We start from the raw sequence: 15,118 nt of genomic DNA, 5'->3' as shown, positions 1-15,118 counted from the left end.
TGTGTGTGTGTGAGTGTGTGTGTGCGTGTGTGCTGAAGGCAGCGTGTGTGTGCCTGTGCATGTGTGTGCGTGTTTGGCCATGTGTATAATTATGTGTGTGTGTGTGTGTGTGTGTGTGGTGTGTGGTGCATGTGACTATACATGGGACGGTGAACCAATATTTTGTGTATGTATGCCATGATTGGTCTTTGCAGCGTTGTCTATTTTTTTTTTCTTTTTTGCTGGTTCTGTGTTTACCTTAACATAATGTGAGTTGTGTATTATGTATCACTAATTTTAGTACTAATTGGGCGTCTGGTGGCTATGTTGTGATATAAATGTGTGTTCCGTACAATTGCGTGCTTGAATACGTATCTGTTGCTTGCTGTAGTCATGTTAGTAAAGCGCTTTGTAACCAAATCATGCTCGAAAGAATCTCCCACTCCTGTTATAGGGTGCAAAACTATTCCTGTCAGTCCTACATTTTTTTAAATTCATGTTTTAAGGTCACACCAGCTGCTGAAGATCCAAGACGGGGCTGTGTTACGCAGTTCACCACCGAGGAGATCATGGGCATCAATCTATCCATCAAGGACATGGATAGAGGTATGTCACAAGTCTTTGAATAAGTTTGATGTGAACATTAACCAACTACACCCCTAGTCACACTCCCAGGGCATACATCTTCACATTAACAACACTTTTCCGTGAAAATAAAGTGATACACTTTCAGTTGTTCTCTTTATTATCTTAGTCTTACAAGTGATTGGCTCACGTAAGTGTAGCCTATGCGATGATAAACTTTGTCTGTCTGTGCGTGCGTGCGTGCGTGCGTGCGTGCGTGCGTGCGTGCGTGTGTGTGTGATAGAAACTTTAACATTTCCGAGTCTATGGATAAAGCTCGCATAAGAAGATTACGTCTCGGTCAAAAGTGTTTGACGTGTGTGATAGAAACTATTTGAAGACGTCACATTATGACGTAAGAGGGTTAGACGTCACGCAAAGGAATTACTGAAAGTCTCGGTCATTGTTATTGTGAGCGGGCCGAGACTATAGTTGGCAGATCCAGGGTCTCGGCTTTCTTGCAGTTTCACCTATGCTTACTGTGTGTGTGTGTGTGTGTGTGTGTGTGTGTGTGTGTGTGTGTGTGTGTGTGTGTGTGTGTGTGTGTGTGTGTGTGTATGTGTGACGGAGTGATTGAGTTTGTGTTACTGTTTGTCGATTTCTTACGTGAGCCTTGAAGGCTTCGCCTCTTGTTTTTTAATAATAATGGCTTGTACCTACGCATAGTTGCCTAAAATATCCATACTATCAATTTGCTTCACATTTATACAGCCTTGTTGTAATTTTCAGATGCACTAGACATGCTGATTCTGGGGTTAATCAGCTCCTGCAGGCACACAGGGGACATGACCCAAACCAGCCGGTGCAAGGAACAGAGGGAGCGACAGAAGGGCAGATCCACGTACATGTACATGGGACGATTGGTGTGTGTGAAAACATTCCAGACTCTGCTTGGGTAAGCAAATTGTTGTTTGTCCCCTATGCTGTTCCGTATAGTGGAACTCGGGTACATTGGCCCCTTAGAAGAAGAAAAAAAAACACCTGATTTTCTGAAAATGTTTCCTTCGTGGTCCCTTCTGCAAATATCCCCTTTCCACCCAGATGAAGAAAGAAGATGGAAGTTTTCTGAAAGCTCACGACAGATTTTGTGTGCTAAGTGTGAAAATGTTGTACATTTCTTTTATCATTCTCTTTCTCGTTTGGTATATTTGGAAGAGTCGCGAAAGAGGGGTTCCAGTCCACTGTAGTGCACTTTCAAGTTACAAAGAAAGAACATCAATTTGGAGTTAGTGCCGTTATTGCCAGTGATTAGTTATCATCCCAAGAATAGGGAAGAATATTTTCCTGCATGTCTGTGTGCCCAGAGAGGGGAAGTATGGTGAAAGGAGGCAACCGTTCTTTTGGAGATTAGGCAAGGCGAAGGAGTATTAGGCCCCAACAAAAAAGTTGTATGTGTTTCTGGTAACATGGTTAAAAAAAAATAGGGTAGGTACTAAGGGATTTTTTTTGTTTTTTTGTTGTTGTTTGGTTTTTTTTTTTGGTCAGGGTAGAAAATAACTATACAGTGACGCAAAGAGACTGGACTTACTATACAAAGAGAAAGACAACACATTCCAAAACAAATGAGACAAAAGGGATGCGGGGTTATCACCCTTGTGTCGTCTGCCGTCTTTTACTTTCGTTTTGACGCTTTTTTTTCCTTTTCCTTTTTGACTCACATGCGAAGCAAAAGTGAGTCTATGTACTCACCCGAGTCGTCCGTCCGTCCGTCCGGAAAACTTTAACGTTGGATATTTCTTGGACACTATTCAGTCTATCAGTACCAAATTTGGCAAGATGGTGTATGATGACAAGGCCCCAAAAAACATACATAGCATCTTGACCTTGCTTCAAGGTCAAGGTCGCAGGGGCCATAAATGTTGCCTAAAAACAGCTATTTTTCACATTTTTCACATTTTCTCTGAAGTTTTTGAGATTGAATACCTCACCTATATATGATATATAGGGCAAAGTAAGCCCCATCTTTTGATACCAGTTTGGTTTACCTTGCTTCAAGGTCAAGGTCACAGGAGCTCTTCAAAGTTGGATTGTATACATATTTTGAAGTGACCTTGACCCTGAACTATGGAAGATAACTGTTTCAAACTTAAAAATTATGTGGGCCACATGTTATGGTTTCATCATGAGACACATTTGGTCACATATGATCAAGGTCAAGGTCACTTTGACCCTTATGAAATGTGACCAAAATAAGGTAGTGAACCACTAAAAGTGACCATATCTCATGGTAGAAAGAGCCAATAAGCACCATTGTACTTCCTATGTCTTGAATTAACAGCTTTGTGTTGCATGACCTTGGATGACCTTGACCTTGGGTCAAGGTCACATGTATTTTGGTAGGAAAAATGTGTAAAGCAGTTCTTAGTGTATGTCATTGCTAGGTTTAGTTATTTGACCTTAGGTCAAGGTCATGTAAAGGTCAAGGTCAAGCATGTGAGTCGTATGGGCTTTGTCCTTCTTGTTTTTACTAAATATGCAATAAAAAAAAAAGTCTAGGGTTGGCGGGGAAAAAACTAGGTAGGGTCGGGTGACCAGAAACATACAATCTTTTTTTTTGGCCTTAGCAAACCTCTAAAATTCTTATATATTTTAAACAATACTGCAAATAAGTGAGTTTAATTGAATTTGCTTTGTGCTTGTTTCAGGGTCAGTGCCAACAAACTACGGGCCCTTCACGACCATTTCAAGGAGAATGGCTTAACACCTCGAAAGTTGAAATCTGGAGGGCGCAAAAGCAACACAAAGTCTCTCAGCCTGGAGGACACACAGCGCGTGCTCAACTTCATAAAGCAGTATGCAGAGGACCATGCTGTCAGTCTGCCGGGCCGTGTCCCAGGTTTCAAGCGAGCCGACATACAGCTGCTACCCTCATCCGCCCCGAAGAGCCGTGTCTACAGGCACTATGCAGATATTGCAGCAAGGGCAGGTGAGAGCAGAGCAGCATAGACATCATCAATATATAAACAAATGGAGCAGTATGTTGGCTTGCAAAGTTTCATTTTTTTTATAAAATGTTGGTATGTTGGTACATGAACAATTTAATCAGGAATTTAAATCATGACCCCGTAATTTAAACTTCGAAAGAAGGGAAAACAATAAGGACACTGAATGAAAAACTCTCCTCCCCCACCCCCTCCCCCTACTCATCCCTTTCAAAATTACACCTATTGGTTTGTATGGCATCATTGCTTGTGTTCAAAAATAAATAATAATTACAGATTTATTTGTAATAACACTGCAGGGCACTGTGCATTCAATGTGTACGTGTTTTTTTTGTTAGTTTCTACATTTTTTGTATTTCTTCAAAACTAGATTCAATTAATTTTAGTCATAACATTTCAAAGATAGAATTACTACAAGTCACGCCTTGCATTGTGTCTGGACAGAAATATGCATTACTTTTTGTTGACTTAAGCATTCCGACAGAGAACTACATGGGTTTTGGGCGTTCACAACCTGGACTTGGCTTTACATGAAGACTGTGATATGTGTTTCTTCTTCAGGACACCCCTGAGTTGTTTGCCGCATCAACATTATTCACCAGGCTGTGTCAGCTATGCATCATAATTCTTGACCAACTATTAGCGAAGGAAAGTGAGTGATCGTGTTTTGTGAAGATTGATATTAATTTGTTCCAGGACACCCTAAAGTTGTTGCCAAGACAACCTTCAACAGGCTGTGGCGTGAGCTCTGCCCATTCATCGTGGTATGCAGACCAATGACGGATTTGTGTTGGAGGTGCCAAAACAACAACACCAAGATATTTCGCAGTGCAAACCTGACCGACGAAGAGAAGGGTGAACTTATCCTGGAGCAACAGCGACACTTGAGTATAGTGGTTGCAGAGCGTCAATTCTACAAAGATGAAATAGCCCAGTGCAAGACGGCTGTCCAGGGGATTGGATTGACCGCTCTCACGGAGACTGCCCCAAACTCACGCCCCATTGCTGTTCATTATAGCTTTGATTTTGCGCAGCAGGTGCATCTTCCAAGTAACGCTGCACAACCGGGCCCAATGTATTTCCTGGTGCCGAGGAAATGTGCCATCTTCGGTGTCAACTGTGAGGCCATCCCTCAACAAGTCAACTTTCTTGTCGACGAAAGCGTCAACTGCAGTAAAGGGTCCACTGCTGTAATCAGCTACTTGCACTTCTTCTTCGAGAAATACGGACTAGGAGAGCAAGTGCTCAGTCTGCATTGTGACAACTGTTCAGGGCAGAACAAAAATAACTTTGTAATGTGGTACCTGATCTGGCGCGTCATGAAAGGCCTTCACACAGAGATCAATGTACACTTCATGCCAGCCGGGCATACAAAGTTTGCTCCCGACTGGGCCTTTGGCCTGCTAAAAAAGTGTTTCCGGCGATCCGAGGTGTCCTGCCTCGATGATTTGTGCGAGGTCGTGCGAGAGAGCACACCAGTGAGCCACGTTAACATTCCCCAGCTAGTCGGCAGGGAGGATGGCTCTTCTCTTGTCAACACCTACGACTGGCAGACCTTCCTCAAGCCAGCGTTCAAGCGCCTGCCTGGCATGCTGAAGTTTGCCCACTTCAGAATGTCACACCAGCACCCTGGCTGTGTCTTTGTGAAGATGTCTCTGGCTGAAGTTGAGGAGCAGCGAAACCTGCTGGTCAGCCGGGAAGCTTTCCGAGCCTTGGCAGACGTGCCACTGATTCTGCCCACCCCCGGACTCTCGCGTGAGCGACAAACATACCTGTTCACCCAGATTCGTGAGTTTGTGCGCGAGGACAAGAGGGATGTGATGTGTCCACCCCCCAACTAACCTGCTTTCCATCTGCTTACTCGTAGTATATGTGTTATATTGCAGTAAATTTTTGTGTACACTACATTGGCTACACACTGTGAGTGTGATGCTACCGGGACTTGGCAGTAAATGTTTTCAAGTTTAAGAAGGATCACTGAACTGACATTTTAAATAATGGAACTGGCTTGACTTCAGATCTGTGCAATCATGAAGTTCATTGTGTGTATTATTTAAACTGACTTGTGAATCAGGATTATTGTGACTCTTTGCTTTCAAACCTGTTGTCCGAGGAGGAATCATTTGTGTGTAGTTGAAGGATAACGGTAAGGAATAGCAAAGCAAAATGCTGATACAAAAATTATTAGATTATAAACTTACCTCTGTTCAAAGTATTTGCCAGTACATTCGTCTGTTCGACCCGGTTCTCTGACAGTTACAGCTGTTGCCTTCAAGACTCAAAGCTGCTCTCTCTCTCTCTCTCTCTCTCTCTCTCTCTCTCTCTCTCTCTCTCTCTCTCTCTCTCTCTCTCCCTCTCTCTCCAGATTCGTTTGAAATATTCATGTTTTTGTGTGATTGCATGCGCCTTTCTTTGATTGGCTTGTAGCGGACCGCTGGAACTGACCGATGCGGCGGACAGTGCCCCGCACAGAGCTTAGCTTAGCGTCACTACGCAAGATTCCAGCAAGCTGAAAGGTCAAGTTTTTGTATTTGGTGAACATTTTTCCGCCACCCACCCCTCCTCCATTTTATCAATGAAGGCATTCATTTTGTAACTTGGTGGCGCTGGAGCTTTGTTTCATGTCGCTGGTTGATGTCCATTGTAATAGTCAAGAGAGATAATTTGTATGTTCGGATCAGTTTCCTGCTCTACATTTCGCTGTTGTTGTTTTTCTTGCATGCCATGCCAGGGTGAGCTGACACCACCGTTTGAGCTTCGGTGCAGTACCGTCATTGATTGGTCTGGAACCGAAGCTTTAGCTTTAGTCCACAGATCGCATCGGTCCACAGCCTACTTCCTTTCGCCCTGAGTGGTTTGGGTTGAGTAGCCCGCGACCGTGGCATCTGGCATTTTTGTTCTCGGGTAGACTTACTAACCTGGTTGACCCTTAGCCCGTCGCGATATAACCTTCGTGGTTGAAAACAACGTCAAACACCAAATAAAGAAAAAGGGTCGGGTCGAGGGAAGTAATCCCCTGGCTCATTCTACTACTGTTATCAGTTTCTGTATTTCGGCTTGGTTTCTTTCTGTGACCCGCAGAATGCCCCCTTTGTTTCACCCAACAGTAGGGCAGGGGAGACAATCAGTCAGCTGCCCTGCTGGGCCATTTAACGCGAAACTGTTTTTTTGTTTTGTTTTTTGTTTTGGTAAATTGATGTTTAATTTGCTATGTTTGATCCCTTCGTTTGACCCAACAGAAGGGCAGGAGAGACAACCAGTCAGCAGTGCCCGGCCGGGCTATCTGATACTAAACTTTTTTGTTGTTGTTGTAAATATGTATTTGGCCCCTTTGTTTGACCCAACAGAAGGGCAGGGGGACAATCGGCCAGCAGTGCCCTGCTGTGCTATAATTTGATGCTAAACTTTTTCATGTTTTTTGTAAATATGTTTTGGAAAATTGATTTTGAAATTGCTATGATTTTTTACCAAAAGTTAAAATCATAAAAAGCTTTAATTCAATAACATTTCACTTTACGTGGACTTAACTGCAAACAGCTGGTGTGGACAATTAATTTGTGGGAGTGACTGATAAGAATGAAACGAGCGGATGAGTGCGTGTTCAGTACAGCTCTGATTCAGCTGTAATTCAGTTTGTTAGCACATGCACTTACACAAAAGAACTTCTCGCCACGCTCACGTGGCGAGGGGCAGTTAATGAGATTGATGTATCGTTCATATTTAAGTTCACTCAAGTAACCACAAATAAAACCCAAGTGAGATCAGTACTCTGTGACTTATTGTTTCGGTTCGTAAAAATGAACGTTAATAATAATACTTAAAATATCAAGCTTATGCTTTACAAACTAAGACACTAAATTATTTGAGAAAAGGTTTAAGTTGCACATGGCTTTTAGTAAGTTGTTATACACCCATTGGCATTATGTATTTTATGGAAGAGCATGGATAATTTTGAATGCTATTTTGGTGAGACCTATAGTTTCTCGAATCACATTTTCACTATCAACTGTACTTTAAAAATCTCACAAATCCTACAGTGATACAAAATCACCATGGAAACAAGCATAAATCTGTTGTTTAGTGTACTCTGAACACATTTCATTCCATTAGAACGAAATTTAAGCATGGTTGCTAGGGACTCTTCGCTGTTGAATGTGTCCAAACTTTAAGTCCAATTTCCTCAAAATGGCCGCCATCAATACCCGTATTTCAAACTGCTCCTGAGTCTTCATTTTTTGGAGTATCCTTTTCATTCAAACATCACATGAAAGCTTGTTTTCTAAGCTTTCAGATGATATGCATATCTAAAATTTTCCAAAAATCGGGTTATCTACCATTTTGTCAGATGGTCAGATAATGCTGCGTCGCGAGATCTAACGTTACGGTTTGTTTGGCCGTGCACGGCTGGGTAAATTATACGTTAATTGTACCTTCAAACACATGACACAATATGACACTTCCTGTCAGAGAATGGGTTTGTTCTAGATTTTCTTTTCATTTCGGCAAATCGACTTCGGAGCAAACGATCTTAGCAGTTTTGAATTCAAACGCACTTGACATAAATAATAATAACACAGTATTTGTTCAATGCGACTTGCGTTTTGATGTGTAAGCTTCAACATCACCCTACCTTTATAGCAGACGACAAGCAGACATCTTAATTTTCTTTCAAAGGAGCACCGTTCGTTTTAACAAAGTCTTGCAAGACTCAAACATACTTCAGCACCCTTCCATCTCTGTTCTTATTAATTGTATCTGCTGCGCAACTACAGTTAAAATGTTCACAAAATGCAATCTGTTTCAGATGTATTTTAGCTGATGGGGTCGACCAAAAGAGTGGGATTCCCTGTAGGTGGAGTTCCTGTAGAGGGATTCCCTGTATACACAAGTTGGAGTTTTTCAATTAAACTTGCAAACCATACTCGAATTTCTGAGAATTATCACTAAAGATCGAAAAACATCAAATTATACCGATGTCGCTGAGCTTTCGTGACTTTCAGCGATATCAGCGAAACACTACTGGAACTAGACCCTGTGGGATTCCCTGTATACAGGAAATTCCCCTACAGGAACTCCATCTACAGGGAATCCCACTCTTTTGGTCGACATAGACCCCATCAGCTGTATTTTATGACAGTGGAATTTTCTTTTCAGACTTGGGCACGTCAGTTTGATTTGTCATGATAGAAATGTGACGGGCGTTGGGGTTACAAGTTTAGTTGTGTCTTGACTGTAACACCCCAATGACACGTCAACTATGTACTTCTTTCACCCTCCAGTTGTGTCTTGACTGTAACACCCCAATGACACGTCAACTATGTACTTCTTTCACCCTCCAGCCCACAATAAAAGCCCACCTCTACCACCCAAACCCCCGCGTGTTGTGCGATCCTCCTATGTGTCACTACAGGGCTGTTATGTGTGTGTAGAAAATTACACTCGGCAGGTAAAAGAAGTTGACTCGACCACACCGGTATCGGTTTCACCAACACCCGACACGGAGCATGCAGCCCTGTTGTCTGCTCTTCACTCCCCTCTAGATCCCTCCCCGCCATTCTAGTCATACAGCAGTCTGCCAAAGACATAGGCACATGACGCAACACTAAAACTTATAACTAAGAATATTTATTGCAAATGATGTGTTTTGAGTTTGTTTGGGACAAAACAAGAGATAAAATAAAAAGAACTATAGCTATTCACAATACCCAAGAAGGTGGCATAAGTTGACCTTCAATAAAGCATTGCATTAAGTCACTTAAATTAACCTGGTTTAAAATAATCAACAAACCCTCGTCTGCAAAATGGAAATACCTCTTGTTTTTGTCGTGTCCACAAATGGAAGTGATGACCGGCACGATTCATAGAAAAGTACAACTAAGTGTGGGCTCCGTCTATCCCTCCGATTGATTGTCGTGTCTTTTGGAAGTCGGCTTTCTTGTCGTGATTTTCCTACTTTAGAGATGAGTCAGGCCGGCAGTTTGAGTAAAGAAGGGTAGTTTAGGCAGCAGACATACTTTAGAAGTACAATCACTGGGGAACAAACACAATGCGAGGGAGACTAGATATCAGAGTTAGTTTAAAGAAAAGTGCACGCACCTCCAAAGCTGAACAGAAAGTAGACGTTAGCTTACACAATTTAGTACGTATTTTTGTTCATACCTACAATCTTTATAGTTTTTCGCCGGCAAATGATGGAGTTAAATAGAAATAATTTAGAATGGGAAAACTGCTACACTTACATAACAGTACTTTTTGTTGCTAATACAAACGGCTTGCCGTAGGTAACAGACACGCGAGGCAACGCTGCACACAGCACATAGTCCCTGAGTTCTGTCAGTGTTGTGTGACCTGTCTCCCTGAGTTCTGTCAGTGTTGTGTGACCTGTCTCCCTGAGTCCTCTCAGTGTTGTGTGACCTGTCTCCCTGAGTTCTGTCAGTGTTGTGTGACCTGTCTCCCTGAGTTCTGTCAGTGTTGTGTGACCTGTCTCCCTGAGTTCTGTCAGTGTTGTGTGACCTGTCTCCCTGAGTTCTGTCAGTGTTGTGACCTGTCTCCCTGAGTTCTGTCAGTGTTGTGTGACCTGTCTCCCTGAGTTCTGTCAGTGTTGTGTGACCTGTCTCCCTGAGTTCTGTCAGTGTTGTGTGACCTGTCTCCCTGAGTTCTGTCAGTGTTGTGTGACCTGTCTCCCATTGTGTTCTTCCCGCCATTCTTGTCACCCAGCACATAGTCCCTGAGTTCTGTCAGTGTTGTGTGACCTGTCTCCCTGAGTTCTGTCAGTGTTGTGACCTGTCTCCCTGAGTTCTGTCAGTGTTGTGTGACCTGTCTCCCATTGTCTTCTTCCCGCCATTCTTGTCACCCAGCACATAGTCCCTGAGTTCTGTCAGTGTTGTGTGACCTGTCTCCCATTGTCTTCTTCCCGCCATTCTTGTCACCCAGCACATAGTCCCTGGGTTCTGTCGGGGGTATGACCTGTCTCCCATTGTGTTCTTCTCGCCATTCTTGTCACCCAGCAGTTGGCGACATTATACGTTATTTGCGTGTTTGACCAAAATATGACATTTTACAAAGATCGAGACAGTCATTGTTCTCCGAGACCGCGCTAGCGGTCGAGGTGAACAATGACTGTCGAGATCTGTGTAAAATGTCATATTTTGGTCAAACACGCAAATAACATTTATGTATCGATCGAATTCCTGTCAGGTACTTATGACTTTGTTGTTGTTTTGACGATTGAACGAGCAAACACACACATGCATGCAATCCACATGTATGCAATCAAACACATAAGCTTCATATTTGGGCGTTTCAGGTTGACCGAAACTTCAAAGGAACTACAAAACACTCGTCATGTACTCACTCTGTTGTTGTTTTGACATTGAACAGCACACACACATGCAATCAAACACATGACGGGTTTTTTTTGAGTTCCTTTGAAGTTTCGGTCAACCTGAAAAGCCAAATTATAAAGTTTTGTCGGCCTCTGACGTCACATGACTCAAAGAAGGGAAATCCAATCTCCAATCGATACATAAATAGATACGCACTGCAACACGCCGCCACAAAACGCAATACTCGGGTGTGAAGCTACCCCGGTTTCGTAGACACAGCTTGATATCACGCTATGAAATCTTTTCATACTTTTAATTCTACAATAGCCTATTGTTGACGTGATTTTCATAGATCCGTCTTTACCCTCCTTCGTTGTATCCAAATAAACGATGGCCTCACGATGTTATTTGATAATTCGTTGTTAGTTGCTGACTTTCTGTATTTGGATTTGCAAACTAATACTTGTGTAATCTGCAGCTAGCTGTATGCTTCAGTGTCAGTCCCTTCTCGGTCATATATAGGTATATAACGAATATTTGCAGTTGTACGTCCAAAACTGTCGACTATAGGCAATTATACGCTTACAACAGTCAACTGTTGGCATTTATACGTCCAACACTGTCGACTTCAGGCAATTGTACGTCCAAGACAGTCGACTATTGGCAATTAAACTTCTAAAACAGTCGACAAGTGGCATTTATACGTACACAACTGTCGACAAAAGGCAATTATACGACAAACATAAACGACAATTGGCATGTACACGTCCACAACAGTCAACTAATGGCAATTATACGTCCAACACAATCGACTATTGGCAAGTATACGTCTAAAACAGTCGACTAGGCAATTATACGTCCCAACTAATCGACTATTGGCAATTAAACGTCTAAAACAGTCGACTATTGACAATTACACGTCTAAAACAGTCGACTATTGACAATTACACGTCTAAAACAGTCGACTATATGTAATATTACGTCCGCATTAACACTCAAACTATAGCACTACTCCGAAGCAGTTCGCCTTAGTTAACATTTTGACGGTTAAATTGTAACGTCGTATCATTTTCATTGTACACTTTCAGTTGTGGTTTCATTTGCCGCAGGAACAAAACACCAAGCAAGAGAGTGTTACAAATATTGATGGGACACACACACACACACACACACACACACACACACACACACACACACACACCACATCACTCACCTTGTTTAATGGCCGCTGCAGTCTTGTTTGGCCTGGCTTGTTGTGGGCGTCAGTCATCCGTGATTAGAATACTCAACGCCGTAGAATTGTATAGTCTTTGGCTGTAACAACCTTTGTCATCGGTCGTTTTATAACATGTTTTCTGTCGTTTACGTGGTCCGAATGGTAGTTTCATTTTGACAGTATAAACAGCACCTCCAAAGACGGCATCTTCTCCGTAAAGTCGGGCGTATGAATACACTCCTTGCGTCACGATAAACTACGCCACGAAGAGAGCGAGCAGAGTAAGGGTGCCACAGACAAAAAACGAGTACTTTTTGCTGGAGAGGATGGTTGGATAAGATTGAGGGACAAGAAAGTTGGCCAGCCTCGCCTCACTTCCCCTGAATCTTCACAGATGCACGATGTCTGTGGGACTACACCGAATGATGGTGTAGCACAGGTAACTAACTGTAAGGGAATTTCACCCAAACAACAAGGAAGTTATTTACCAGGCACAAGCTCCAAAAAGCGAGGTTGCTGTGGGTTTTTTTGCGTCACAAAATATGTGTGGGCCTACATTGCAGTGATCTCTAACCCTAACCCAAACTGACAGTACAAAGCACACCTGTTTGTGATCGCTGTAAGATGACTCTGCCTTACCCTTCCGTGAGCTGAACTGACTCGTCTGTTGTGTCGTAAATGACACGTTTTGAAGAGTGTAATTATATAAAACCGGGTTTCAGAAGAAGCAATCCGGCCAGCAATTAATCAGTTATCCAACCCTCCCTGAGTGTATTCTAGTGACTTACATGACATAACTTCAAGACATTTTGTTGAACAAATGCAAACTGCAGAATATAACTAATCTCTTGATAAGTTCTAAAATGCACAGAGTAAGGTGCAGCTCGTGCTAATGTCTGGGTCAAGTCTCAGGCACAAGCACACCTGGCCAATACTGACGTGGGTTCACGTTTGCTATCTCAAGTAAACGGCCGCGGTTTATATGCGTGTGATTTTGCTCCAACTGTCTATGCCGAGAAAGGTCGTTGTTCTGCTCATTTGTAGTGATTCTCGCCAGTAAGACTTTTTCTCACAAATAACACGTGCCAGTCTTTCCTGTCTGCGACCGCCCTGTTCAAAGATTTCCAAGAAACATCAACATTTACACATCTGATTGCAATGTGGAAACTAATAATTGTAGTCTGAGGCTTGGAGTAAGTATGGTAAATGGACATTTGTCTAAACGTTATTGTAGATGGACACCATCCAACCCACAGACATGTTAATTATTTATACATATGTTGACAAAATAACTTCATATGTTGGTGTACATTCAGTTCAGTGCATGCCTGACCAGGCCATCAAGTAGGGACACGATAGTTCACATGGTCTGACAGTTCAATGCATGCCTGACCAGGCCATCAAGTAGGGACACGATAGTTCACATGGTCTGACAGTTCAGTGCATGCCTGACCAGGCCATCAAGTAGGGACACGATAGTTCACACGGTCTGACAGTTCAATGCATGCCTGACCAGGCCATCAAGTAGGGACACGATAGTTCACATGGTCTGACAGTTCAGTGCATGTCTGACCAGGCCATCAAGTAGGGACACGATAGTTCACATGGTCTGACAGTTCAGTGCATGCCTGACCAGGCCATCAAGTAGGGACACGATAGTTCACACGGTCTGACAGTTCAATGCATGCCTGACCAGGCCATCAAGTAGGGACACGATAGTTCACACGGTCTGACAGTTCAGTGCATGCCTGACCAGGCCATCAAGTAGGGACACGATAGTTCACATGGTCTGACAGTTCAGTGCATGCCTGACCAGGCCATCAAGTAGGGACACGATAGTTCACATGGTCTGACAGTTCAGTGCATGCCTGACCAGGCCATCAAGTAGGAACACGATAGTTCACATGGTCTAACAGTTCAGTGCATGCCTGACCAGGCCATCAAGTAGGGACACGATAGTTCACATGGTCTGACAGTTCAGTGCATGCCTGACCAGGCCATCAAGTAGGGACACGATAGTTCACATGGTCTGACAGTTCAGTGCATGCCTGACCAGGCCATCAAGTAGGGACACGATAGTTCACATGGTCTGACTTTTCTAACCGGGTACCTGCAGAAGGACGAAGATGTCTGGGTGGAGATTGATACGTCAACAGATCAGAGACATGAGCGAGACAGGAGAAGTTTGAACAAAGAAACGATGACACAGTCAACAGACCAGAGACATGAGAGAGATAGGAGAAGTTTGAACAAAGAAACGATGACACAGTCAACAGACCAGAGACATGAGAGAGACAGGAGAAGTTTGAACAAAGAAACGATGACACAGTCAACAGACCAGAGACATATGAGAGAGACAGGAGAAGTTTGAACAAAGAAACGATGACACAGTCAACAGACCTCACCAGAGACATGAGAGAGACAGGAGAAGTTTGAACAAAGAAACGATGACACAGTCAACAGACCAGAGACATGAGAGAGACAGGAGAAGTTTGAACAAAGAAACGATGACACAGTCAACAGACCAGAGACATGAGAGAGACAGGAGAAGTTTGAACAAAGAAACGATGACGCAGTCAACAGATCAGAGACATGAGAGAGATAGGAGAAGTTTGAACAAAGAAACGATGACGCAGTCAACAGATCAGAGACATGAGAGAGACAGGAGAAGTTTGAACAAAGAAACGATGACGCAGTCAACAGACCAGAGACATGAGAGAGACAGGAACATTTTCTGGAAATGTAAATTATGAAACGTTATTTCTTGCGCCTGTTTTTCACTGAACTTGGCTGAGCGAGCGAGAGGGATGCCGCATACATTGGATTTTGGATGCAGATTAGATGGTTCTTTCTAGTAACATGCAGAACATGTTTTTGTTTCAGCAGTTCTGATTTGTTGTCAATTTTAACAGGGGCACCTTGATTTTACTAGTTTGGGTTGTTTTTTGGTTTTTTTTTTTTGGTTTTTTTTTTTTGGGGGGGGAGGGGTCAGTGTTGTAGGTAGACATTGTGCAGTAAAGACACTCACCTCA

At 43.0% G+C, this 15,118-nt stretch overlaps 1 protein-coding gene across 1 annotated transcript; it reads left to right on the top strand.

Annotated features, from left to right (window-relative positions):
• Window positions 1-7,207, top strand: LOC138948168 (uncharacterized). Its single transcript, XM_070319667.1, has 4 exons — window positions 1-585; window positions 1,333-1,498; window positions 3,249-3,529; window positions 4,242-7,207. Exons 1-4 carry the CDS (start codon window positions 318-320, stop codon window positions 5,384-5,386), a joined length of 1,860 nt encoding a protein of 619 aa, XP_070175768.1. The 5' UTR covers window positions 1-317; the 3' UTR covers window positions 5,387-7,207.
• The last annotated feature ends 7,911 nt before the right edge of the window (window positions 7,208-15,118 follow it).

The sequence above is a fragment of the Littorina saxatilis genome, linkage group LG15 (assembly GCF_037325665.1).
Source record: "Littorina saxatilis isolate snail1 linkage group LG15, US_GU_Lsax_2.0, whole genome shotgun sequence".
In the NCBI taxonomy this organism is placed as follows: Eukaryota; Metazoa; Mollusca; class Gastropoda; order Littorinimorpha; family Littorinidae; genus Littorina; species Littorina saxatilis.
Note: the sequence above shows the minus strand (reverse complement) of the source record. Positions and strands in the feature narration are given on the sequence as shown.

Coding starts and splice junctions, on each gene's coding strand:
- LOC138948168 (XM_070319667.1), top strand. CDS start 318: ATGTGTGTTCCGTACAATTGCGTGCTTGAATACGTATCTGTTGCTTGC. Junction 1,499..3,248: donor ACATTCCAGACTCTGCTTGG/GTAAGCAAATTG, acceptor TGCTTGTTTCAG/GGTCAGTGCCAACAAACTAC. Junction 3,530..4,241: donor AGATATTGCAGCAAGGGCAG/GTGAGAGCAGAG, acceptor AATTTGTTCCAG/GACACCCTAAAGTTGTTGCC.